The 22,654-nt window shown below is 36.0% G+C and overlaps 4 protein-coding genes across 10 annotated transcripts; all 4 read right to left on the bottom strand.

Moving 5' to 3' along the window:
• Window positions 1–104: 104 nt before the first annotated feature.
• On the bottom strand, window positions 105–2,070 carry LOC111791835 (60S ribosomal protein L28-2-like). Its single transcript, XM_023673330.1, has 4 exons — window positions 1,930–2,070; window positions 1,621–1,780; window positions 608–771; window positions 105–483 (listed from the first exon to the last, which is right to left on the bottom strand). The coding sequence occupies exons 2-4, from the start codon at window positions 1,766–1,768 to the stop codon at window positions 343–345; spliced, it is 453 nt and encodes a 150-aa protein (XP_023529098.1). The 5' UTR covers window positions 1,769–1,780; window positions 1,930–2,070; the 3' UTR covers window positions 105–342.
• Window positions 2,071–2,472: 402 nt separating this feature from the next.
• Window positions 2,473–6,894, bottom strand: LOC111791356 (uncharacterized protein At1g51745-like). The gene is made up of 4 exons (XM_023672650.1): window positions 6,556–6,894; window positions 6,194–6,457; window positions 3,836–4,848; window positions 2,473–3,590 (listed from the first exon to the last, which is right to left on the bottom strand). Exons 2-4 carry the CDS (start codon window positions 6,442–6,444, stop codon window positions 2,677–2,679), a joined length of 2,178 nt encoding a protein of 725 aa, XP_023528418.1. The 5' UTR covers window positions 6,445–6,457; window positions 6,556–6,894; the 3' UTR covers window positions 2,473–2,676.
• Window positions 6,895–7,758: 864 nt separating this feature from the next.
• LOC111791357 (NADP-specific glutamate dehydrogenase-like) lies at window positions 7,759–15,920 on the bottom strand. Of its 6 annotated transcripts, none has more exons than XM_023672652.1 (17): window positions 15,527–15,920; window positions 15,237–15,353; window positions 14,534–15,136; window positions 14,122–14,251; window positions 13,836–14,037; window positions 12,609–12,695; window positions 12,471–12,530; window positions 12,281–12,367; window positions 11,846–11,917; window positions 11,628–11,683; window positions 11,333–11,418; window positions 10,395–10,485; window positions 10,143–10,300; window positions 9,947–10,038; window positions 9,054–9,134; window positions 8,471–8,544; window positions 7,759–8,184 (listed from the first exon to the last, which is right to left on the bottom strand). In XM_023672652.1, exons 3-17 carry the CDS (start codon window positions 15,093–15,095, stop codon window positions 8,109–8,111), a joined length of 1,914 nt encoding a protein of 637 aa, XP_023528420.1. In that variant the 5' UTR covers window positions 15,096–15,136; window positions 15,237–15,353; window positions 15,527–15,920; the 3' UTR covers window positions 7,759–8,108. The 6 variants fall into 6 exon arrangements, 5 of the variants coding, with proteins under 5 accessions (XP_023528420.1, XP_023528421.1, XP_023528422.1 ...); XM_023672653.1 differs by having other exon boundaries at window positions 14,534–15,139; XM_023672654.1 differs by lacking the exon at window positions 15,237–15,353 and having other exon boundaries at window positions 15,523–15,920.
• Window positions 15,921–17,960: 2,040 nt separating this feature from the next.
• Window positions 17,961–21,372, bottom strand: LOC111791359 (putative F-box/LRR-repeat protein At5g02700). Of its 2 annotated transcripts, XM_023672658.1 has the most exons (4): window positions 21,241–21,372; window positions 19,256–20,760; window positions 18,982–19,155; window positions 17,961–18,361 (listed from the first exon to the last, which is right to left on the bottom strand). In XM_023672658.1, the coding sequence occupies exons 2-4, from the start codon at window positions 20,552–20,554 to the stop codon at window positions 18,104–18,106; spliced, it is 1,731 nt and encodes a 576-aa protein (XP_023528426.1). In that variant the 5' UTR covers window positions 20,555–20,760; window positions 21,241–21,372; the 3' UTR covers window positions 17,961–18,103. The 2 variants fall into 2 exon arrangements, with proteins under 2 accessions (XP_023528426.1, XP_023528424.1); XM_023672656.1 differs by having other exon boundaries at window positions 19,256–21,372.
• Between the last annotated feature and the right edge of the window lie 1,282 nt (window positions 21,373–22,654).

Below are 22,654 nucleotides of genomic sequence, written 5' to 3' on the forward strand. Positions count from 1 at the left end.
GCTTTTACAGAACAATATGAACCAAAAAACAACCAAAAAACATAACACCAACACAAGATTTGGGGTTTTTCCAAGTGCTTTATTATCCCTACCGGACCATGAAATATCCTAGAAATTTTCAAGTGCAATTAAAATAACATATAACCAAAACAAAGTGACAAGGTTACCTGACAAGTTCACCACAGCATGAAAATAAGCATATAATAATAATGCAAAACATAGCAAAACATCTGTCTCCAGACTACTCTTCAGATTCAAAACTGTGCACTAAGTTGGCATTCCAACAGAAAACACAATGGCAAACGCAACATCTCATTTTTTCATTCTCTTAATTCTCACTTCCTACTTCCTTCCACCTGATTTCAACGCTTGTCTGTTCCTCTTCTTGACCCCGGACTTAGCAACCTTTAGGCTCCTGTTCACAGCGCTCAATCTTGCTAGGGCAGCCTTCTTCAGATCTGGCCTGTAGTAGTTATCTGCAACCTGCATATCATTGGGGGGTGGAGGGGTTGTTAATGCAACTGTTCCAACTGTATAAACTACATTTGATGGGAAAAAGTACTCGAGATAATTAAGTTCGCTACTAAAATGCCTGAACTTTAATTACCTGGTTTGTTACAGCTTTGGCCATCTTACTGAACTCTTTCTTCAACAGAGATTTATGAAGCAATGAAGAAGGTTTGTTCTGTTTCTTGCTCTTGGTTGTTGCAAGCAAAACGGACTGATCTTTGCCTCCAGGTTGAATTGTAACAGTTTTCTTGTTGGCCAAGCCTAAAACAAAAGAATCATAATGAACCTCTATGCATAAACTGAACTCACTATTTGTAATGTTATCATCAATCTAACAAAAAAGAAAAGAAAAGAAAAGAAATTGAAACTTCTCTCACCACTACTACTAAACTAATAGCTTTCTAAAACAAATTCAAATGTTACTCAACATCAAATATAGAAGATAAATAAACTTTACTGTTCAAAGAAAGAACAAAACCAAGCATTCAAATACTCGAACATATTTTTACAAGTGCTCACAAATTAGCAATTGGAGGATTTAGTCAAGGAAACTGTAGAATCAAATGTCAAACATGTAATCCCAAGAACTGAATAATGTCTCGAACACATAAACAAAAGAACAAATGAAATAACCAAACCATTAGTTGAACAGGCACAATGACCATTCACTCATTTCTATTTAAATGCACGGCGGATGCTGTAGTAACTGGGATGATAATTGAAACAATTTCACATTGCTTACATAGCATGAATCAAGTATGCTGGTCCCTATCCAGCCAAATCCAGAATACATGAAGCGCATACACACATTTATCCAGATAACCGCCAACTGGCCAGAGGATCCAGATTCCAAACAATAAACCAAGCATCTTTCGGGTCATTTGTAGTACTTCAGGGAATCAAATGAGACAACACTCAATTTATTTAAATTTCCACAACTAAATAGTACCAAACAATCATACACAAACCTCCAAATGACGATATAATATACTCGTGATCCTACCTCTAAATCGACTCGACAATCAAGCAAAATTCTTCAAACTTAGTCCTCTAGATTTCCTTTAAAATGGAAAAAAAATGGCTCATTAATCAGAGAATTAGACGACATACCAGAATGCTTGTAGGAGTTCAGATTGTATAAATTGTTGGACTCTTTGCTGAACTGAACGCCAGCTGTTCCCCTTCCAAACTCCTTCACCAAAAACGAGTTGTTCCTCTTCACAATCTCCCAAACCAGTTGTCCTGAAACCGCCGCCATCTCCTTCTCTGCCTGCAACGCGATAGAAACATATCAAAGAAAAACCTTCGAAGTGAGTCTAGCTTGAGTAAAACATACANAAAAAAAAAAAAAAAAAAAAAAAAAAAAAAAAAAAAAAAAAAAAAAACATTGAAACTAAATCGTTGAGAGAAATACAAGACCTGATCTGTTTTAGGGTTTTGTCTCACAGACGCTCCGATGGGCAAAAAATGGGGCGTAATGCGTAAGGAGTTTCGTACCTTTTATACTAAACCCTAATTACCCGCAACTTCAATGGGCTTGGGTTTAGGGCATCCATCATATTTCCATTTCTTATTTCTATAAAATTAAAATATTAAAAATTTAATTAATATAAATCTAAAGTTTATTTTTCATTTTTCATTTTTTTATATTTTTTTATTTTTTAGATTATAGTTAAAGGACCAAATAGATTCAATATTATTCAAATATTTACCTTTTTGTAAAAGAAAAAAAAAATCAAAATTGAATAACTTGAAAAATACAATTATTTATATATTGAATAAAAATCACCAAAATAAAAATGTTAAAATCACCAAAAATTTCAACTTTATAATAATATATGTCTGTTATATAATATAGGCATGTTATTATAATATATGTCTGTTATAATAATATATGTCGAGTATCAGAAGGCCGTTGTTTTTATCAAACATAGAAACAACATAAGATGATACTACGAGAAATCAAAAACAAAATTGTTATCAAACGGATCCTAAATTATTGAAACGTTCTCCACATTAGGCATTACCATCTTCATTCCTCAGGTGATAATACATATATACAAAACCAAAAGCATTCACTCATTCTCCTACCCACATTTCTTACTATAGAAGGAGAAACATGCAAATTCAGCAAACACAAAACTATTTATCCACTCACACTCACTCTTAAACCCCGATTCTTGGTCGTGCCAAACCGTCCACTGCGTCGTTTAAACGACCGAATACTACCTTAAGGGGGATACATGCTATAAAAGCACCCTTGGACTTGCTCTCATCTACAAACTGCTTCTCCACAGTCAGTGAAGACAGTTTCCTGGTCTTTTTTGATAGTTGTCCAGAATTCTTCGTCTTCAACGCTTTGCCTGTTGAAGAGCGTGGCTGAAACGCACGGGCATGGCGCTTGCCCGACGTTTTTCCTTTCAAAGAACTTGATTGCACTGAACGAGAACTTTCCACGCTCCGAGGATCAAGTTCAGATCTGCTCGAAAGTTCGTCACAGTGACCGTCTTCCAGGACCTCAATAGTGAGCGGATGACCGATAATTGCCTTACAATTTAACTCGCTCATTAACGAAACCAATGGAACGTGCTGTGGCCTATAGTTGGCTTTTACCATAACCTCAACATCATATAGCGAAGCATTACAGCCAAGTTTTGTAAACGAAAATTCTGACCTTTGATATTTTGAGTGAACCGTAAGGCGGGATCGGCGAAAAGGGAGCAACCTTGGAGTAGAATCCAACTCATTTGATCCATCTTCAGCAAGTTTCTGATCAGATCCGACGTCGAATCCATCCAGATGCTCCTCCTTAGCTGCTCCGGACGTGTTTTGCTTGTCGTCCGTCTCATTTGTAGGAGTTTTCTTTGTATGTCTTGAATTCCTCTTCCCCTTATGCTGCCATTTTGAACTGCCCTTCTCTATGGTTTTACTGATATTGCTCTCTGGATCAGCAACAGCAGAACTAGTAGACCCAGATTCATTATTTAGTTCATTGCTTACACATAGGAGTTCAGCTTGGCTACTTCGGCTGGATCGTCTTCCCGACGCACCAATGGCACACCTAGGGGAAAATGTTGGGTCTGGCAGAAGTAGAAAATACCCAGTAAGGGGAAAATGCACGATTGTCGCATCAACACATCGAGAAAAAGCATAACGAAGCGTAAGATGGGAGACATACAGCTGAAGAAAACAATCAAGCTCGATTAGAATAAAGTTCGAACCTATCGAGCCATACACCATATGTAATCTTAAAGCAAGAATAGTCCTAATATTTACAAGTGAAGGAACCGGTCAATATCAATAAAGCAAGACGTATGATACATACCTGCAGGATTTTTTCCGTCCCCACTGGATGACACGTGACATAATTGATCAGAAATATCATTCTCAGCTCGATCAGAAATGCTTGAAACTTCATTATCCTTCACCTCGATATTAAAATGAGAAGTATCAAGAGCAATTGTAGGGGTCATATTCTCAAAAGACATTACCGTACTGTCCGAGTTATTGTTCGTTGCTGCAGAGGAACTCTTCTTTGACTCGTTAGATTCTAGTTCAGAAAGCTTTCCATCTGACGATCCCCCGATCGGTGAACCACATGAATTGGGAAGTTCATTGCAAACAACAGAAACAGATAACATTGATGTACTTTCTAAAACTCGTGTTAATGGTCTACGTCGATTTTTCCTTTTCGAGTGTTCATTAACGTTGGACACTTCAGACCTCTTTCTTTTAAATAGGGATGAATTGATTTTGCTGTCATCTGGAGGATGTTCATAAGCCAAGCAATTGGGAGTATTTAAATTACGGTTTACATCACTATCTTCTCGAACCAACTCAACCACACCTCCAGTGTGAACTTCTCTTTTTGACACTACACCTACACCAAAATCCTCGAGCCCTCTCATTCGCTTTACACCCTCCGTTCCATCATCCTCAGAGTCATTTGGAGCTCTCCTCGTACTCTGACCAGATCGGACCATTGAAGAACTCAAATTTTCTTCGAAAGAAATTCCTGACTGAGATAATTCTGGCATTGAATCACTCATATCATCAGTCAAGTCTGCTTCACTAGAATTGGCCATGAGTGCGGTGTTTCTGGTAGAAATACCACGCTCGGCAGAGGTATCCATTCTACAACTAAAGGCCAGCGGATCCTTGCCAAAGTAAGCACTCTCAAGCTCGAGTGCTTGAAGAATAGCATCTTCCCTTCGAGCATATTTTACTGCTTTTTTACTTGCAATGGCCACAGAAGCCTTGGCTTTCTCAATAAACTCATCATATTCCCCGCATCGAAATGCCTTCACTCTTTTAGACTTTTCAAGATTATACCAGTCACTATATCAATAAAAAGAAATTTGTCAACATAGTTGAAATTAGTACATAAATATAAGCCAGTATCATGATCATAACAAAAGAATTTAGTATCGTTGTCATGAACTCGGAAAGAGGAAACAAGGAAAGCAAGAGATGGTTGAGGCTGCATTCTTAATATTAGCCCCATCATCGAAATGCCTACTACTCCTAGTCTCATCATAATATTAGCCCCAATCGCATGTTTAGAAGCTGAATTCTTAATTCCAAGAGATGGTTGAGGTTTAAAGTTTTGTTTGTTGACCGTTTTAGCTTTTAATTAGCCGAGTTGGTCTGATCCCCCTTTCCATTCTTTCACTGACAAAACCGACCTTTCAATTTGACTTAATGAAACGACTTCGACTTTAGAACAACTAATCGAACGGGTAAGGCTAAGATAAGGGCCTGTTCATAATCCCTATTCAAATTGCTTGCTTGACTGATTAAGAGAGCTTGGACAGGAGAAGAGGCTTTGACGACGAAACGAAGAGATTTATATAATTGAGAACTAAAGCCTCCCGCGAAAAGAAATCTAGAGTAAAAGAACGAACTAAATTGACTAGGAGGCGGACGGGGAATGAAGGGGAAGGGATGGATGGGGAAAAAATCTAGATCTTTCCTTATCATCAATTTCCCGCTTAACTCTCAAGAGTCGGTATTGACATATCCTATGCAATAGAAGGCAAAATAACTTAAGCTAAGCATAATGCATAAAGTTCTCGAAATTTAGAACGGACAAGATCTCCCTCCATCACTAATCCTTCCCAAATGCAATTTCTCCCCATTACCAACATTTTCACTCAGGTACTGAGCTCTAACTTAAGAGTTCAAAATATTTTTTCTTCTTTTTAATAATTTCCGCTCTTTCGTGTTGCCCTTGAGAGCCTTTGTGATGTTCGTCTGCCACCGTATACTTTTTATTATACTCCATTCTGTTAACAAAATATGGTTTCATACAAAAGTAAATAAATAATCAAGGATCCAAGGAAAACAGGGACCCTTGCTCGCCCCTTCGGAGTTCTATGCATTCATGTAACCGTATATTACAAACGATGATGACAAACCAAAGAGTATCAACTGATTAGAGACCAATCCAAATCAAAAGGTGTACAAGGAGTTCATTTTTTTTGTTCAGGGCATGATGTGTTTCAAGCACAACACCACCTGATCAACTAAGGCTAACAAGGTTGAACACACACAAGTCATTAACACCAAAACTGAGCCAGCCTAAGCCACAAACATAGATATTCAGTACAAAGAAACTGAAAGTTCATATAAAGTGACCTAAAAATGCTCAACAATTCAAAAGAACTCAGAAAGAAGCACTCACATGCTTGCATCCTCACGACCAAGAAGCTTCACCGGAGTACCTGATTTTGGGCACACCAAGCAGGTCTCAGACAGCTCTTCAAGACCCAAAATCCGGCCAGGCCACCACGACCCATTACGGCGGCGGACCCAAACTAAACTACCAACCGATGCATCAATGGCCTTAGTGGTATTAGACCCATCAAAGCTGCCCATCTCAACAGCCCCCGGAAAACCAGGGTTCCCAATACCTCGTTTCAGAAACAAATGCATATATAATCCAAACCTAAAACCAAGGAAAAGAAAAGTAAACAACAAATGATGTACATGCAATCAATTAAAAACCCAGAAAAAGCAATTCAATCAAAGTAAATAGAAAGAAACCTGGATTGAAGGGTAGGTGACAGGGAAGAAGATCTACCAGTATTAAAAGGAAAACGATGAACTAATCAAACATTGAAAACTATGGTTGTTGATTTTGTTATGTTGAAGTGATTAGCAATCGCGGAGAATCTTTATTGTTTGTTGATCCTTGATTATCAAGTCTCCTGAAGAGATATGGGAGACTGAGACAGAGTGGTGTGGGTTTTGGATCAAAACAGAGTGTCTGCACTTGCTATCTTGGGAAAGAAACTCACGTAATGTGGGATTATGGATACTCCGAATTAAGTACCAAAATAGAACAGTTCGAAAGAAAAAGTGGCAAGATCAATGCTCGTGCTTTTGCAAGTTATGGGCGCTAATTTCAGAATACCATTTGCAGGCCCAGATTGGAGCACCACACGTTCCAATTGAACATGCTTGCTTAGTTCAAATCGTGTAGCAAGTAATTAAACTCTTAATTTTGTATTCAATAGATTATTAGTCTATTTTGTTCGATGATGAAAGTCCACCTCCGTTCATTTAGGGAATGATCATAAGTTTATAATCAAGTTAATTTAAGGAATGATCATAAGTTTATAATCAAGGAATACTACCTCCAATGGTCTCCATTGGTACGTGAGAGCATGCTCAAAGTGGACAATATTATACCATAGTAGAGAATCGTGTGTATAAATTTTGTGTATAAAATCTCACATCAGCGGTAGGAGAACGAGTGGAAAAACTTCTCCTTAACCGTTTTAAAATCTTTGATGGCAAACCTTTGAAAGAAAAGTTTGCTAGCGGTTGAGTCGAGCTATTTTAGTGGGTGAGTTGTGATATCTTGGTTGAGTCGAGCTATTTTAGTGGGTGAGTTGTGATATCTTGCACAGAATCTTGCTGCAGCAATAATCATGCCTTTTCTTTTCTTTTGTAACATTATTAAAATGTTCTTCAAATTAATATTAATTAGAAAGTACCAATATCCTTTAATTATATTCTTCAACCATTCTCTTCCCCTTTTTGTTTTTGGAATTATTCTTTAATTATTTCTCATGCATAAATGAAAAATAAATACTAAGGTAGTTTTGGCTTCAAAAGTGGTAGTGATGTTGTTAATCCGATCATAAACATAACAACCCGGCAGACATAAAGATTGAACCATGTAAAAATTTCAAACAGCAACAGAGGCAGAGCCTTCAAGGAAGAGCTTGATGAAGATGAATAAATTTTTATTTCCCATCTCTATGTATTACAAGAGAGTAACAACCACATATATATATATATATATAGATATATATATATAGGCAGTTCAGAAATCTTGAGGCCTTTCCCTACCCTACGCTGCAATGGTACTTTACAACAAGTTGGAATCTTAATTTCAACAATTTGAGCCCTCTGGAATCCCAGGGGTATGGCATGGTGTGTATATGATCCAGAAAATGGTGTCGTATATTTTAGTACCTGATCTTGTAATCCGTGGTGGTACGATACATGGCTCGCCATCGAGGGCACTTCTGAGGGACATCTTTGTATTAGGCACAGGAGAAGAAAGCATCTTTTGGGCTCAATGTCTATCATACACAACCTTGATCAGTCATGGCTTGAGCAACAGTCAGAAAAGCAGAAATGACTGCTCCGTGTACAAGAGCCCTATTATTATCAAGCAGATGAAAACAACATAAGGTTTCAGAAAAACAAACCTCATCAATATATAGATACACATATATTTAATCAAGCACAAGATACTCGACTTGTGTGCTTAGATAAACAGCGGGAAAAGTAAGAAATCAAGCGAAAAATGGTGAACGAGGTTGTTGGGTGCTATTCTTTACTTCTCATTGTTTTTAACTACTTCCCCTCTCGATCAAACCAACAGTTCAAAGCGGATAATCATTTTAGCAATCACATTATGGAGCTGAATTGGAGTAGAACTCACTCAGGACTCTCTTTTTGGTAACCAAAATCAGCTGCTGCCTTGAGGGCTCTCTGGTAAGTCTGTTTCATAGCTTCCTGCAAGTTGAAGTGATGGGAAAACCATAAACAAGATTTCAACAACCGGAGAATAAAATGAATATGAAATTTAATTGCAAGCTCGAGCATATGATGGGTATGATAACCTTCACATGGTTGGTTACGAAATTAATTTTCAAATCCGCAGACAACCAACANTTGTTTTTTTTTTTTTTTTTTTTTTTTTTAATCTTTAGAATTAATAAATTCAAGTTCTAGATGAATGAGCATAGAACAGTATATTTCATGCAGAGTCCATCCAGCAGAAAATATCAGATCAATAGATTTTACATTCTTAAATGTACTGGCATCATGTTAGATTGATCATATCGAGTACATCGATTCAGTTGTGGTTCTCATCACTGATACGAAATTCAGAAAGGAAAGAACTTTGAAGGTTTGACAACATGCACAATGTTGATTAATTGAATCTGGCAAAGAAGAAATCCAGAAGTATTTCCCTTAATTGAATAATCTCACTAGAAGACAGGCTAAAAGATGACCCTCACCTGCAATTTAGATTCAAAGTCCTCCGGAGACCAATGCATCAGATTACACGCATGGTTTAATTCAAGTTCTCCAGCAACAACCTGCAACAAGGAAGCAAAAATAACCAGATGAGCTTAAATTTTTAATAAGCAAGAAAAATTCAAAGATCCAGAACCACCTGACAGATTAATTCTCCTTAAGCTTATGAATCAAACGTCTGACGCATTGCAACTAAATTTGAAACTAGAATATTTGGAAGGCCAATGTTATGCGAAGAGTTTAATCATGAATGCTAATTCCAGTTCTTCATATTATTGAACCATAGATTCTTTCAGTGCATCTAATTTTAATTCTAAACATGATATTCAAGACAACAACGACATTACTGAAACAGATCTGTTTACAACCGTGTCCTTGTGTTCTAAAGACATTCACTTCAACATGGTGACAATATTTGGAAACCAGTGACGCTTAAAACAATAGGGTAAATTGTGAAACTTCATAACTAGTGCTTAAGATCAAAATCTTCTCAAGAACCATAGAGAAATTAGTTGCCTGGCAATGTTTTAAGAGAATTTTGTAATTTTAACCATGTAACATAAGGTATGAGAGCTTATCATCCAGTGCCCACAAATTCTGATCATAGTTTAATTTTTTTTTTTAGGCATCAATGGCTTTCTTATGTGAAGCTCCCAGAAGAGACCATTCTCCTATTTCAAAGTGAGTCGACAATCAAACCCACATCAATCAAAACAATTTTTCCTTAACCAAAAATTTCTCTTAAAAAAATTATCTCAACTTTGAGCTCAAATAATGCACAGAAATCTATATTTATTATTTGTGAGAAAAACTAGTTCCTATTAGATATTTGTAGCACAATGATCATATACAGAGTGGATGAAGTGAATCGCACCCCTCCAGCACCTGCAGCCATTGCAGGAGCAATGAGAATATTAGCTTTTCTCAGCACATCAACAGCCTCAGGAGTACAGGGCATATTTGAACCTAGGGGAAAAGGCACCAGCAAGTGGCCATCAGTAAGCACTAAAATAAAATTTGAAAAAAAGATGGGGAGACATGGAAATAAAAACTAAAATAGTGTTTACTACCTTCTATTAGAATACGACAGCCAGAATTAATCAGGTTTATGGCATTGGCTTGATCAATTTCATTATGGTAAGCACAAGGAAACGCAACATCACACCTTTCATTCCAAGGTTTAGCTTCATCATAATACTTTGATCGAGCATAAGTCTTCGAATAGTCCCTGAGCATACCACATTGCACAGTATAGAAATATGAGCTACTAAAATGATAGCAAAAAAATGTTGAAACAAAATGGCGTAAATGTAAGAACACACCTTAAACTTCTCTGCTGAGCCTTGAGGTCTCTCAAAAAGGATATCTTCATGTAGTCAAATCCATCTTCGTCCACTAAATATCCCTTTGAATCTGAGAAATATTTGATTGTAACATGTTAAAAGAACAAGCTATATGTTCTCTTCATAGCAGTTGCAAATACCAAGAAACAGCAAGACCTTTATTTTCGAAACTGATTCTATTTTAAGTTGTAGCTAATATAAGACGAGAAAGAAACTTCTCTTTTCATCTAATTATCAATCTATTAGAATATTCAAACAAATCTAACTCAGATAGAACCATAGATGTTGCTATGTTGCTGGGAATCCAACTCTAAGAAATTATGTTTAGAGATCATTAAAAAAAAAAAAAAAGTAAATATCCCTGTGAAACTTTAAATCACAGCATAATTAAGAACATAATCATAATGACTAATCCGCTGGAAGGCTAAGTATCGATGTAGAAACTTACATCTCCTGCCTAGTTTAACAACAAAATCAAGTCAATGTTGTGGGTTTTAAAACATGTTTAGCAGAAAGTCCAATGTCTCCATTATGTGACGCTTTCTGAAAATATTTTGGCTGAATGCAATGCACACAGTTAGATGACGCTTTAAAATGAAAGAAAGACATAATTAAAACAAATAACAAATAATAATTAGAGACCTCCACACAACTCATTCTAACTAGCAGTACATACTAGTCTTCAAATAAAAAATACAAGAGCCTTCTCCATCATGCAAGAGCCAAAAGTTAATGCGTAAAGCCTCTTAAATTTCTTCTAGCCAAAAAAGAACTTAAGAAGGATGAACAATTCCTTCACCTAGTTGTGAAAACTTGGAAATGAAAATGAAGAAGACCTACAAAGCTAGAAGAAAGGTACTACAGTGCTTTTTACCCCATTATGTAGGTCATGGTTCAAAGAAAGTTTTGAGAATCACCTGAGACAGTAATGGGGAGGGCACCATAAGCAATAAGCTTTTCAAGAACATGCATCGCAATCTTCCCAGAACCGCTTACAACGCATCTGGAGTAAAAATTCGTAAGAGGATTTTACATCAAAGATAAAGCTTTGAGGCACCGCTTAATTTATGAAGATAGAACTCTAAAAAGCCAAAATGCATGACAAATACATTTAACACCGGCATAAATGAGCCACTAAATGAAGTACTTCTATACTAAGTGGTAAAATAACTCCTAGATTCTAATGAGAGAATCCAGTGATGGGTATTAAACCTTAATCCCTTGAGTTCTTTATTCATGTCTGCTAGTATAAGCTGTGCAAAGAAAACCTGCATGTGCATGAGAAAATTGTCAAAAACAATACATATACAAACTTTAAGTGTTCAGAGATACTTCAACCCATCTAAGAAGCCAAGATCAGGCTATATCTGAACCTATTGAAACCTGGCCACCATATAGATAGAGTATCCAAAAGATATAATGTTAATTACCAGACCATATCCAGTAGCTTCTGTTCGGAGGCTAGACCCAGACCAAAATATCCTTGGTCCTGTAAAACTTCCCTGCATGAGTAAGAATCCATAACAAATATCTTAGGTTTCTTTTCAAGGACAGCTATATACCTTAAAATGAAATTCATTCACAGTGTAATCTGCAATATATGATGAGTTGTTGAGCAGGTTATGCTCATGGGTATCAAGTCCATAACAGGTCATAAAATGATTTTATAAGCCCATCATCAAACTACACTTTTCTGACTGAATAATCTTTCTGAAATTTTATCCCAATACACCACTTCCTTTAAATTTCAGAATAATAAAGTGTAAAGCAGGGAACAAGATAATCACGCTGTTTTTGCCTTCTATATTCCATTATTGACATCAGATGAAAAAATGTTTTTTTGGTACATAAGAGTTTTAAAGTACCTCGAAATGACCTGCTAACCGTCTATATTGTCCAAAAAGATATCCCATTTCTCGAGTACCAACTCCCATCTCCTCAGAAGGAAGGTCCTGATAAGAATTACAACTTAGCACATCACATTATATGCTGAACCTTGAACCTGAAAATTTACATAGATATTCAAAGAATAAAAAGCCAATTTTCTCCATTTACCTTATCAGGGCCCAAGTACCGATATATCTCGTTTATGAAACTTTGACAAAAGCGCATAATCTGCTGAGTTATAAGAGGCTTTTACAATTTGTAGAAATGTTAGAAATAGAGGACATCATATAACAGTATACAGTTTACCTCATTATCACTTTTTCCCTTCGGGTCAAAATCACTTCCACCTGCTGCCCCTCCTAATTTGTACGGTGATAATGCATTTTTTAAAGTCTGTGGAGGGACCAAAGATTTTGTTAGAAACGAACTTCGTTAAAGATCTTTTAGGAAAAATTAGGGAGGTCCCACTGTGTCAAGTTATAAAAAGAACTCCAATTAACATATAAAGAAATGACGTTGTAGCTACAAAATATATATAGATATCGTAGAGTTTGCACCAAGGAAAGAAAGGAAACTGCATTATCCCCAAAAGGCCTCTCTTCTCCGAAATAAATTCTTCTTTTTTCTCTTGAGCCGAAGGGTCCAACGAAAAAGTTATCGTAAGAATTAGCCAAAAAGATTAGATTCTTTCTTGACAGAATAACTAGAATGATTTGACACGTTTAAGAATGGTTTCTTTCCACAAGAGAGAATTTAGCAAAGATTTCCAAAACCATGCTGCAAAGGATTAAGCATAGAAACGGTTTTACTAAGTCTCCTCAGTTTTGCACAAATAACACCAGGCTGGGGAAAGATTGTTGGGATGCCTACCTCTGTAGGATGAACATGTATGATAAATCTGTTAGGATTTCAATTGTCATTCTATCTTAGGATGGTGAGCTGTTGTTTTACTTCATATTGAATAAAAGATCAAGATGATAGATGACAAGAACGAGAATGTAGTACGTTCCAGTGGAGAGCATCACCCTATGTGAGGAGAGTTTTTACCCAATTGGTTGATTTTTGGCCAAAAGAGGATTTATTGTTAGCTTTATGGCAGTATTTGTTTTTTTAACAAAAGTATTTCTTTTTACCCCCACCCCCCAACACACACACAAGGCAGCTGACAACCTTAAATCCATATAAAATTTACAAGAAGGTAATCAACTAGGATATGATTATGTTATATTTCCTCGTGCCTTTTAGAAATGACCAGCAGCCCTTGTTCTAAAATTTCCTTCAACAAAAGGAAACTTTATTGACTAATTTGCAATACACCATCAAAAACCACTACTCCCTAAAACCTGGCCACAGGCACGTCAAGACGTCAAATCAAATTTTACGTCAAAGAAATTGCAGTAACCCCAAGTAAATATAATCAGCCTTTACCCATTTATAAGAAAATTTGAACAGATCTATACTGACAATGTGACATTTAACAACAGAATACCCCTTTTTTAAATAGGAAATGAATAACTGTATCCAGTTCGCTACCTGTTCAAAACCAAGAAACTTGGTGATACTTAAGTTCATCGATGGATGAAAACGAAGACCACCCCTACAAGGTCCCAAAGCCTGGTTAAATTGAACTCGAAAGCCTCGATTGACTTGTGTCTCACCTCTGTCATCCACCCATGGAACTCGGAAAAGAACCATGCGCTCAGGTTCTAACAAGCGCTCCATAATGTTCACATAGCTGAAATAATAAGACTTATAATTTCCAGCTCTTTAATAGTAAATAATGGAGCATCACAAAATTATATATTCAAGGTAAACTTACTGAGAATTTTTGGCAATAACCCGTTCTAAGGCATGAACTGTTTCTTGTACTGCTTGTATGAACTCAACTTCGTGAGGATCCCTTTTTAGTGCAGCTTCAATGATCGATCCAGCAGATTTTGACATGATAGCTTCATTAGCAGTTAATGACCATAAAAAGACAAAAAATGTAAGAAAATATTACAAAAAAGCTTCATATTTATTTAATGCCAGTACGAGAATGGTAAAAAGCACACACAAGCACCAATCTTCAAAATGTTAATTTTATCATTAGTACAATGGGTCAACAAGAAGTTTCAAGAATGTTATCTTTTTTCTCTATAGAACAGTGGCCTCCAAAGTTGAAAACCTAATTTCACCGAAAGATTGGGGAGAAATGACGTAAAGAACATAAAAAATGTGAAAAACCCTACCTTTTACATATATTGGTTTATCAACAATAATCTTGTCCTTGGAGGCCATCTGAAGTCGAAGAGCCTCTTTATGAAGTAGACTGTTATTGTGCTCTTCAAGTGCACTCATCTGCATATTTCGGCTGCCTTCATTTCCATAAGGATTTCTCCTGTGCTTCCTGCCATACTCCTTACAAACAGAGCAAAAAATCCTGGCAGTTCCATCCTTCACATCAACATAAGCCCACTTGTACGTATCAGCCCATTCCTCTCTCCACCTTTTCACAACCTTCTTCTTCCTTTTGGATGGTTGGGTCTTTGACATATCTTGGTCATCATTGGAAAGCTGAGAAACCAATACCACATGCTTACTCTCGTCGTGATCTTCAGAAGATGGTTCTCGTGCAGGTCCACCAATTATAGGAGTGCTAGCATATGATGGATCATCATCTCCAGGTCCAATTTCCAAATCAATCTCTTCGCCAATCTCTCGAACTACCAAGTGATGCCTCTGTGCCTGCTGAATCAAGTTCATATCATCCATAGAGGTATTCATACCTAATCCACCAACCGGAAGCAACATCCAGCATGTCAATTTCGCCTGTTCCTAGAAATATTTTGTTTCTGCTGGAATAGAAGGAAACCATATCACTCTAAATTCCGAAAGAACTTTTAGATTCAAGACACTAATCTACGGGGCTGTAGAAAATATCATGGTACGTACGCTTCCAGAAAATATAGAAGTACAAGTCGTCAAAGTCGACTGAGTTTTACAATTCTCCACATAATCTAGGGCATGATTTCAACCATTCTTTTTTTCCAAACTTGGGCTGGCTTTAATCTAAGCAAAAATGTCACAAAATCTTGAATTACCAGCAATTCATAAAGACATAAATTAGAATCAGTAACCAAAAAGCTAAAGGAAGCTGTTTCCCGATCTCTAAACATTCAATATATCAAGATTCAGGAAATGAACTGCAAAGTTCGGCCATAATTTCAGTATTGAAGACTTACAGTATCTTAGTGGACACCCAAGCAGAAATTCCTTGGCCCAAGCTTCCTATTCCTTGCTCCAGCTACAAGAATCCCAGTAGACAAAAACCGAAGAGTGAGATCGAACACCTGTGAGTGGGTTCTCTAATCAGCCACTGCCGACGAAACTTCTGGCAGGGCAGGGCAGGGCAGGGCAGGGGATAAGAGAGATAAGCTCATTCCAGTGGCGCGTGGAATCGAATTCTCATGAAAACAAAGAGCAATAGAGAAATTGGGAATGGATTCTGAGCAGAATTTGAGGGAGAAAATGAAGTTGATCCCTGTGACGCGTGCTTGAAGAAGAACAATGTGCAAATACAATCTTTCCCTTCTTCCAGTTTTTACTTTCTTTCTTCGTCCCTGAAATTACACACTTTTTTTTTTCTTTTTTTTTTTGTAGATTTATTATCTTTCTTTCACCTCCTCCTCTTTTTTTATCCTTCCGAACAGTCTGTTGGAAATAAATTTTGGAAAAAGGATTTTAAAATAAAAAGTACATTAAAAATATGTTAATTTAAAATTCTTTTNTTTTTTTTTTTTTTTTTTTTTTTTTTTTTTTTTTTTTTTTTTTTTTTTTTTTTTTTGACAAAATACAAAATTTATGAACTATTTTACACATTTGACCTTAAATTTTCAATATTTTATTGATAAAGGTCAGGTCTGTCATCAATTAAAAGTATAATAAATACAGTGTAGAAACAAACAAACAAAAAAAAAAAAANATCATCCATAGAGGTATTCATACCTAATCCACCAACCGGAAGCAACATCCAGCATGTCAATTTCGCCTGTTCCTAGAAATATTTTGTTTCTGCTGGAATAGAAGGAAACCATATCACTCTAAATTCCGAAAGAACTTTTAGATTCAAGACACTAATCTACGGGGCTGTAGAAAATATCATGGTACGTACGCTTCCAGAAAATATAGAAGTACAAGTCGTCAAAGTCGACTGAGTTTTACAATTCTCCACATAATCTAGGGCATGATTTCAACCATTCTTTTTTTCCAAACTTGGGCTGGCTTTAATCTAAGCAAAAATGTCACAAAATCTTGAATTACCAGCAATTCATAAAGACATAAATTAGAATCAGTAACCAAAAAGCTAAAGGAAGCTGTTTCCCGATCTCTAAACATTCAATATATCAAGATTCAGGAAATGAACTGCAAAGTTCGGCCATAATTTCAGTATTGAAGACTTACAGTATCTTAGTGGACACCCAAGCAGAAATTCCTTGGCCCAAGCTTCCTATTCCTTGCTCCAGCTACAAGAATCCCAGTAGACAAAAACCGAAGAGTGAGATCGAACACCTGTGAGTGGGTTCTCTAATCAGCCACTGCCGACGAAACTTCTGGCAGGGCAGGGCAGGGCAGGGCAGGGGATAAGAGAGATAAGCTCATTCCAGTGGCGCGTGGAATCGAATTCTCATGAAAACAAAGAGCAATAGAGAAATTGGGAATGGATTCTGAGCAGAATTTGAGGGAGAAAATGAAGTTGATCCCTGTGACGCGTGCTTGAAGAAGAACAATGTGCAAATACAATCTTTCCCTTCTTCCAGTTTTTACTTTCTTTCTTCGTCCCTGAAATTACACACTTTTTTTTTTCTTTTTTTTTTTGTAGATTTATTATCTTTCTTTCACCTCCTCCTCTTTTTTTATCCTTCCGAACAGTCTGTTGGAAATAAATTTTGGAAAAAGGATTTTAAAATAAAAAGTACATTAAAAATATGTTAATTTAAAATTCTTTTACAAAATATAGATCCACTTTAAAGTGATTGAATAAAAATATTTTAATATATAATTAATAAAATCACTTCATATATATATATATATATTATAATTTCTTCCTCAACAATATACTAAAATTTTAAAAATGGAATGTATTTTAAATAGATATTCATTAAAATAATCCTGCTTACACTTAACTTTTAGCGTTAAACTTNAAAAAAAAAAAAAAAAAAAAAAAAAAAAAAAAAAACGTGAGTGATCATTGCTTTCTCTATCCTCCTATTTTTAGGGTATAAAGAGAAAAGTCAGTGTGTCGATTGGTACCCAGTTTCATTCGTTGTGTTATTGTTTCAATAATCAATGTCTATTCTTCGACTGGTCTCAAGAGACCACCGAAGGAGATCTTTCCTCTTTTGTGTTTGTTACAACAAATAATGACTTACCATATGCAACAATTATGCGGAGATATGGTTTGAATAAGATCACAACTTGTTAAGGGGTACAACCAGCAACGCCAAAGTTGCCTAAATGGTCAATTTAACACACAGATCATTTACAATTCATTTCTCAAACTTCTCAAACTTTAGGACTAAAATGTGTGTTTTGAACCAAAAAAGTGAACCCATTTTTTCTTTCTTTCTAGTACTGAAATTTAAGTTTGAATTCAACGGTAATATACCAAAAACCATGTTGAAGTTATGCTACTTACTTATTATATTATATAAAGGAAAAGAAATTTGAACTCATAGTACATAATACATACAGATTACCAAGCAAGCAGCAAATATAACTCTAAAGTTAATTAGTATGAAACATTTCTTCATAGCCCTTCATCACTGTCTTTTGTTTGGTGATGAATCAGACCCTATGCTTTTACCAAAATGCACAGAAGGCTCCCAAAGTAGCCGCATACAAGTTATTTGGTCTACCCTATTCTGCAATTTCAGGCCATAAAACTGACCTGATAGACCTTCAGTTTCTGCAATGTTCACAATCTTGGCGTCCTCCAAGAAATGGCACCAGCATTTTCTGTTTGAACTGTTGCAGCCGCAGCAGCTTGGGTCCGCTACTCCTTTTATTTTGTGCAACGCCTGCATATTAAGAGTAGCTTGTCAATGTTTAATGTAGAAAATGTAGGGTAAGGTTTTGTGAGATCCCACATCTGTTGGGGAGGAGAACGAAGCATTATTTATAAGGATGTGGAAACTGAAACCTATCCCTAACAGACGTGTTTTAAAAAACCTTGAGAGGAAGTCCGAAAGGGAAAGCCCAAAGAGGAAAATATTTGCTAGCAGTGGGTTTGGGCTGTTACAAATGGTATCAGAGCCAGACACGAGGTGATATGCCAGCGAGGAGGCTAAGCTCCAAAGGGGAGTGGACACAAGGTGGTGTGCCAACAAGGACGTTGGGCTCCAAAGAGGGGTGGATTGAGGGGTCCCATATCGATTGAAGAAGGGAACGAGTGCCAGCGAGGATGCTGGGCACCCAATCAGGGCAGATTGTGAGATCCCATATCTGTTGGTGAGGAGAACGAAGCATAGTTTATAAGGGTGTGGAAACTTCTCCCAAACCGACGCGTTTTAAAAAACCTTGAAAGAAAAGCCCGAAAGGGAAAGCCCAACAAGGACCATATCTGCTAGCAGTGGGCTTGAGCTGTTAGAGGTTTGTACAAAGCTGATTAACGTGTACTCGGCTAAGATGAAAGATTTACCTTTGGAACATCGCTGCTAGGAGATGACACTACGATTATCCTCTCCGGGTGCCATGTCGTCAACAAACCGTCTAATAAATCTTTGGGATCTGTAGATGACTTGATTACATGAAGCTTGAGATGGGGGAGAGGAGGAAGGAGGATGTCTTTGCTCTCGTCATGAATTATAATATTCTTGATTCACCATCACATGCAAGAAAGAGGAAACATATGATGCGTTAAGCTTGTTGTTAGCAGGAACAAGTATGCAAAAACAGGAACAGCTCATTGTTACCTTATGAAACCAGACGATGATCGTAAAACCTTCACAATAATATTGAAGAAAAGAATGGATGACTAAATTTCGACACGGAATATCAGCTGCACCGTCTCTCTCATTCAAACCGAAAGAAAAATTTGCCTCCTTTAGGCACAACTGACCGAGCATAAAAACCATATTGTGGCCTTTATAGTCTAATGAACAAGGATTTACAGTACCAATATCAACAATTTTCAGATTGTTGCAACTTCTCAAGCCTAGACTCCGGAGCTTGACATTTGATATCTCAATATGCTTTAACTTGTTGCATCTGCTGAGTATCAATTTCTCGAGGACTGGAAAGTTGAAAAGTAGCTTATTAAGGAAAGTATCTGTCATAGATGGGTTCTCTAATGTCAACCTCTTCAAGGATGTGCAGGACTCTAAGTTAAGTTTACAACGTGATGAATTCTTTGCACAAAACCAAAATGTGTTCAGACTAGTAACTTGGAGCTCAACCCTTCTTAGACCATGACATTGATACATGTCAACCCTTTCAAGCTTTCGAAAACCCGAAATCTGCAAATTTTTTAATCCTCGACATTCTACAATTCTCAAATCCATAATTAAAGGACTGGTAGACGCCAATTTCTCGATCATCTGCTGATCTACGTATAGTCTTCGGAGATACAGCTTTCGCAAATTATTGAACTCTAAAGCTGCAAAACTTGACCATTTAAGACCATGCAATCTCAATCCAGTTAGAGTCTTGATAGAGTTCATAAATGGTGGCACAATGTAATGTCTGGGTGACTTCTCAACACGGATATCTAGCTCACCTAAACCATTTGACCCCGCAATGCCAACCCACCGATTCAAATACAGGATGAGCTTTGGCGTTACACGGAACACTAGCTTGTAAATGCCAAAGTTTCGTGTAAGGTGGCTTAGCAAGGAGTTATCAATGGAGTTAATAAACATCTGCCTTCGCTGATCACTACCAAGATTGACTTCTGTCTTGAGAAAGCTTTGTTCATCAAATGTTAATATGGAGAAAGACTTCCATGCATCTCTCCACTTTTTCGACAGGATACTCATTCGAGCAGCCTCTTTTGCACTTCGAATGAATGACAAGATATGATGAATAACAGATTCAGGCAACTCCGAGATCATATCAACTGACTCAATCTCTTGCTCAACTGTTTTCACACCCTTATTCTGCTTCTTTCTAATCCCATCTATATTTTCGATGTCGTTTCTCTTTCTCTTCCTTCTTGAAAAAGGTACTCGTGAGAACAATGTCAAACCATCATGTTTGGTTTGCTCATCATCCATATCACCTGAGGTTTGTATTTATTTGTGAACAAATGTAACAGCTCTAGTCACCGCTTTAACTAGGAAGAGGTTTCCACACCCTTACAAGGAATGTTTCATTCTCCTCTCCAACTAATGTGGGACAACAAATCTCTTCTCCATCAATATTGGTCGAAGAAAATCATGAATAGCATCCCCTGTTTATCGATGTCAAATGAACACGGAAGCTAAAAGCAGACAAATAAAAAAGTGAAGGAACGAAACATCAGAACATCTAGAACTTAAAGAGCAACCCAGAATGAGAAGCAAGAAGCAAGAAGAAAGAAAAATTATGCAGTTCATCACAAAAGTATCCCTAAGAGATCAAAATCCAAATGCAGCAGCATACAGAATATAATTCAATTGCACCTAAACTAACTATAGGAAGGATTATCAGTGATCATTACTGTTAAAAAAACATTTGTTCAAATTCAAGCCGGCAAGACCAATCAGTCGCTACAAGAATTCCATAATTCAAAGATCATAAACAGCAACCGGCACACGATCCCCATTAAGAACTCCATCAGAGAATTCAAAAATTCTCTCAGAAAACAAATGCATTGACCCGATATCCACCCAACTTGGCATTTAGAGAGAAACAATAAATAACGTTGTGTTGAATGGCGTTGAATTTGAGATGAACTGTGAAAAGAAGAAGAACAATTCACCTCGTCAATTGTTTAGAAGGAGATTCTTCAAAGTTTCAACAAAGCAGAGAATCAACGGAGCAGAAAGCGAATTAAATTAGGTCGTTCCTTGTTAATCAAGCATCGCAAGAAAGGGCTTATACATTTGGGAAGAATTTCAATAATTTCGAAAGATAAAATAAAATCTTTTAAATCAATTTTTACCCTTTTTTAGTTTGCCCAACAAACAGGGACGTGCATTTTAACCTCAACTCAACGTCCAACTTAAAATAATAATAATAATAATAATAATAATAATAATAAATTGAGTTATTAATGGTTACTTTAAACATTTATTTTAAATTTAAATTAAATTAATGTAAACCTTGTTTTATTCATTTATAAAATAAGAATTTACGTTTAAGTCATATTTTTAGAATTTTTTTTATTAAAATAAGATAAAAATTCACTGTCAATCGTGTACACATAATATCATTTACAATACCACGTATATAAATTGGTATGAAAAAATCAACGTGAAAATAAGTTGATTATTAAAATTATTTTAACGACCATTTTAATTTAGTAATGTTTTATAATTTTCATCGATTTTTTATAATTTATTTGAACGAAGATTATATTTATTAAACAAAATTTTAAATTTAAAAGTAAAATTTCCCCTTTTGGTGCATATCTTCCTCGATTTTAATGTTTATTGTTATTTTTTGGGATCGTACGTTGTCTTATCTTTCAGCTTTTTATTATTATCATTTTTTTTTGTTTGGAGTTTTCGCTTTTAAATATTCTCCGTCCTTTTTATTTTTTAAAAAGGAATGTAATTTCCGATAAAATAAAGAGAAAAAGGTAAATACATTATTAAAAATACTGCTTTTTTAGAGTCTCACATACTAATATTGAGTGGTATTTAATTAATTAAAATGTCTCAACTTTTCTTCAAATATAAATAATTTACAAAATTTACAAAATTATTAAAAATACTGTTTAATTTTATTAGATTTTATTTGGGGTTTGATTTTAAATAATAATATATTTCAAACCATTTTTTCTTCAAAAATTGGAAGTATGTATTATTTAAAATTTTATTTCTATTAAAAATATACGTAGGATTTAGAGTTTAAGGATAATCGATTAGGTTATATTTTACGATCGTGGAACTTTATTTTTTAAATTAAGATTAAAATAAATATTAGTAGAACGATAATTTTTAATTTCATTTCCATTAAACACTCACACACACCAAAAAAAAAAAAAAGGTGTTTAATTAAAATTTGTAAAATTTATTTTCAAAGTAATTAAATATAAACAATATATCAAGACAGTTTAAAATCATTTTGCAAATTTTAGGGACCGTTCGAGTTAGAGTTCCACTTTCACGAAAGAATCGGCGACGATCCACTTTCATGGAAGAATCGGCGGCGGCGAGGAAAAGAGGACA

Source organism: Cucurbita pepo, chromosome LG03, assembly GCF_002806865.2.
Source record: "Cucurbita pepo subsp. pepo cultivar mu-cu-16 chromosome LG03, ASM280686v2, whole genome shotgun sequence".
Lineage (NCBI taxonomy): Eukaryota > Viridiplantae > Streptophyta > Magnoliopsida > Cucurbitales > Cucurbitaceae > Cucurbita > Cucurbita pepo.

Bases quoted from the DNA above. Each gene is read 5' to 3' on its own strand.
- LOC111791835 (XM_023673330.1), bottom strand. From the start codon at position 1,768: ATGGCGGCGGTTTCAGGACAACTGGTTTGGGAGATTGTGAAGAGGAAC. The intron at 772-1,620 runs GTATGTCGTCTA...CTTTTGTTTTAG, and splicing joins GAACTCCTACAAGCATTCTG to GCTTGGCCAACAAGAAAACT. The intron at 484-607 runs GTAATTAAAGTT...AATGATATGCAG, and splicing joins CCAAAGCTGTAACAAACCAG to GTTGCAGATAACTACTACAG.
- LOC111791356 (XM_023672650.1), bottom strand. From the start codon at position 6,444: ATGCATTTGTTTCTGAAACGAGGTATTGGGAACCCTGGTTTTCCGGGG. The intron at 4,849-6,193 runs GTGAGTGCTTCT...TTATTGATATAG, and splicing joins GGTCGTGAGGATGCAAGCAT to TGACTGGTATAATCTTGAAA. The intron at 3,591-3,835 runs GTATGTATCATA...TACTTCTGCCAG, and splicing joins GGACGGAAAAAATCCTGCAG to ACCCAACATTTTCCCCTAGG.
- LOC111791357 (XM_023672652.1), bottom strand. From the start codon at position 15,095: ATGTTGCTTCCGGTTGGTGGATTAGGTATGAATACCTCTATGGATGAT. The intron at 14,252-14,533 runs GTAGGGTTTTTC...CTGCTAATGAAG, and splicing joins TAAACCAATATATGTAAAAG to CTATCATGTCAAAATCTGCT. The intron at 9,135-9,946 runs GTGCGATTCACT...TCCTTGTTGCAG, and splicing joins TGGCTGCAGGTGCTGGAGGG to GTTGTTGCTGGAGAACTTGA.
- LOC111791359 (XM_023672658.1), bottom strand. From the start codon at position 20,554: ATGGATGATGAGCAAACCAAACATGATGGTTTGACATTGTTCTCACGA. The intron at 19,156-19,255 runs GTAACAATGAGC...TGGTGAATCAAG, and splicing joins TCATCGTCTGGTTTCATAAG to AATATTATAATTCATGACGA. The intron at 18,362-18,981 runs GTAAATCTTTCA...CTTAATATGCAG, and splicing joins CTAGCAGCGATGTTCCAAAG to GCGTTGCACAAAATAAAAGG.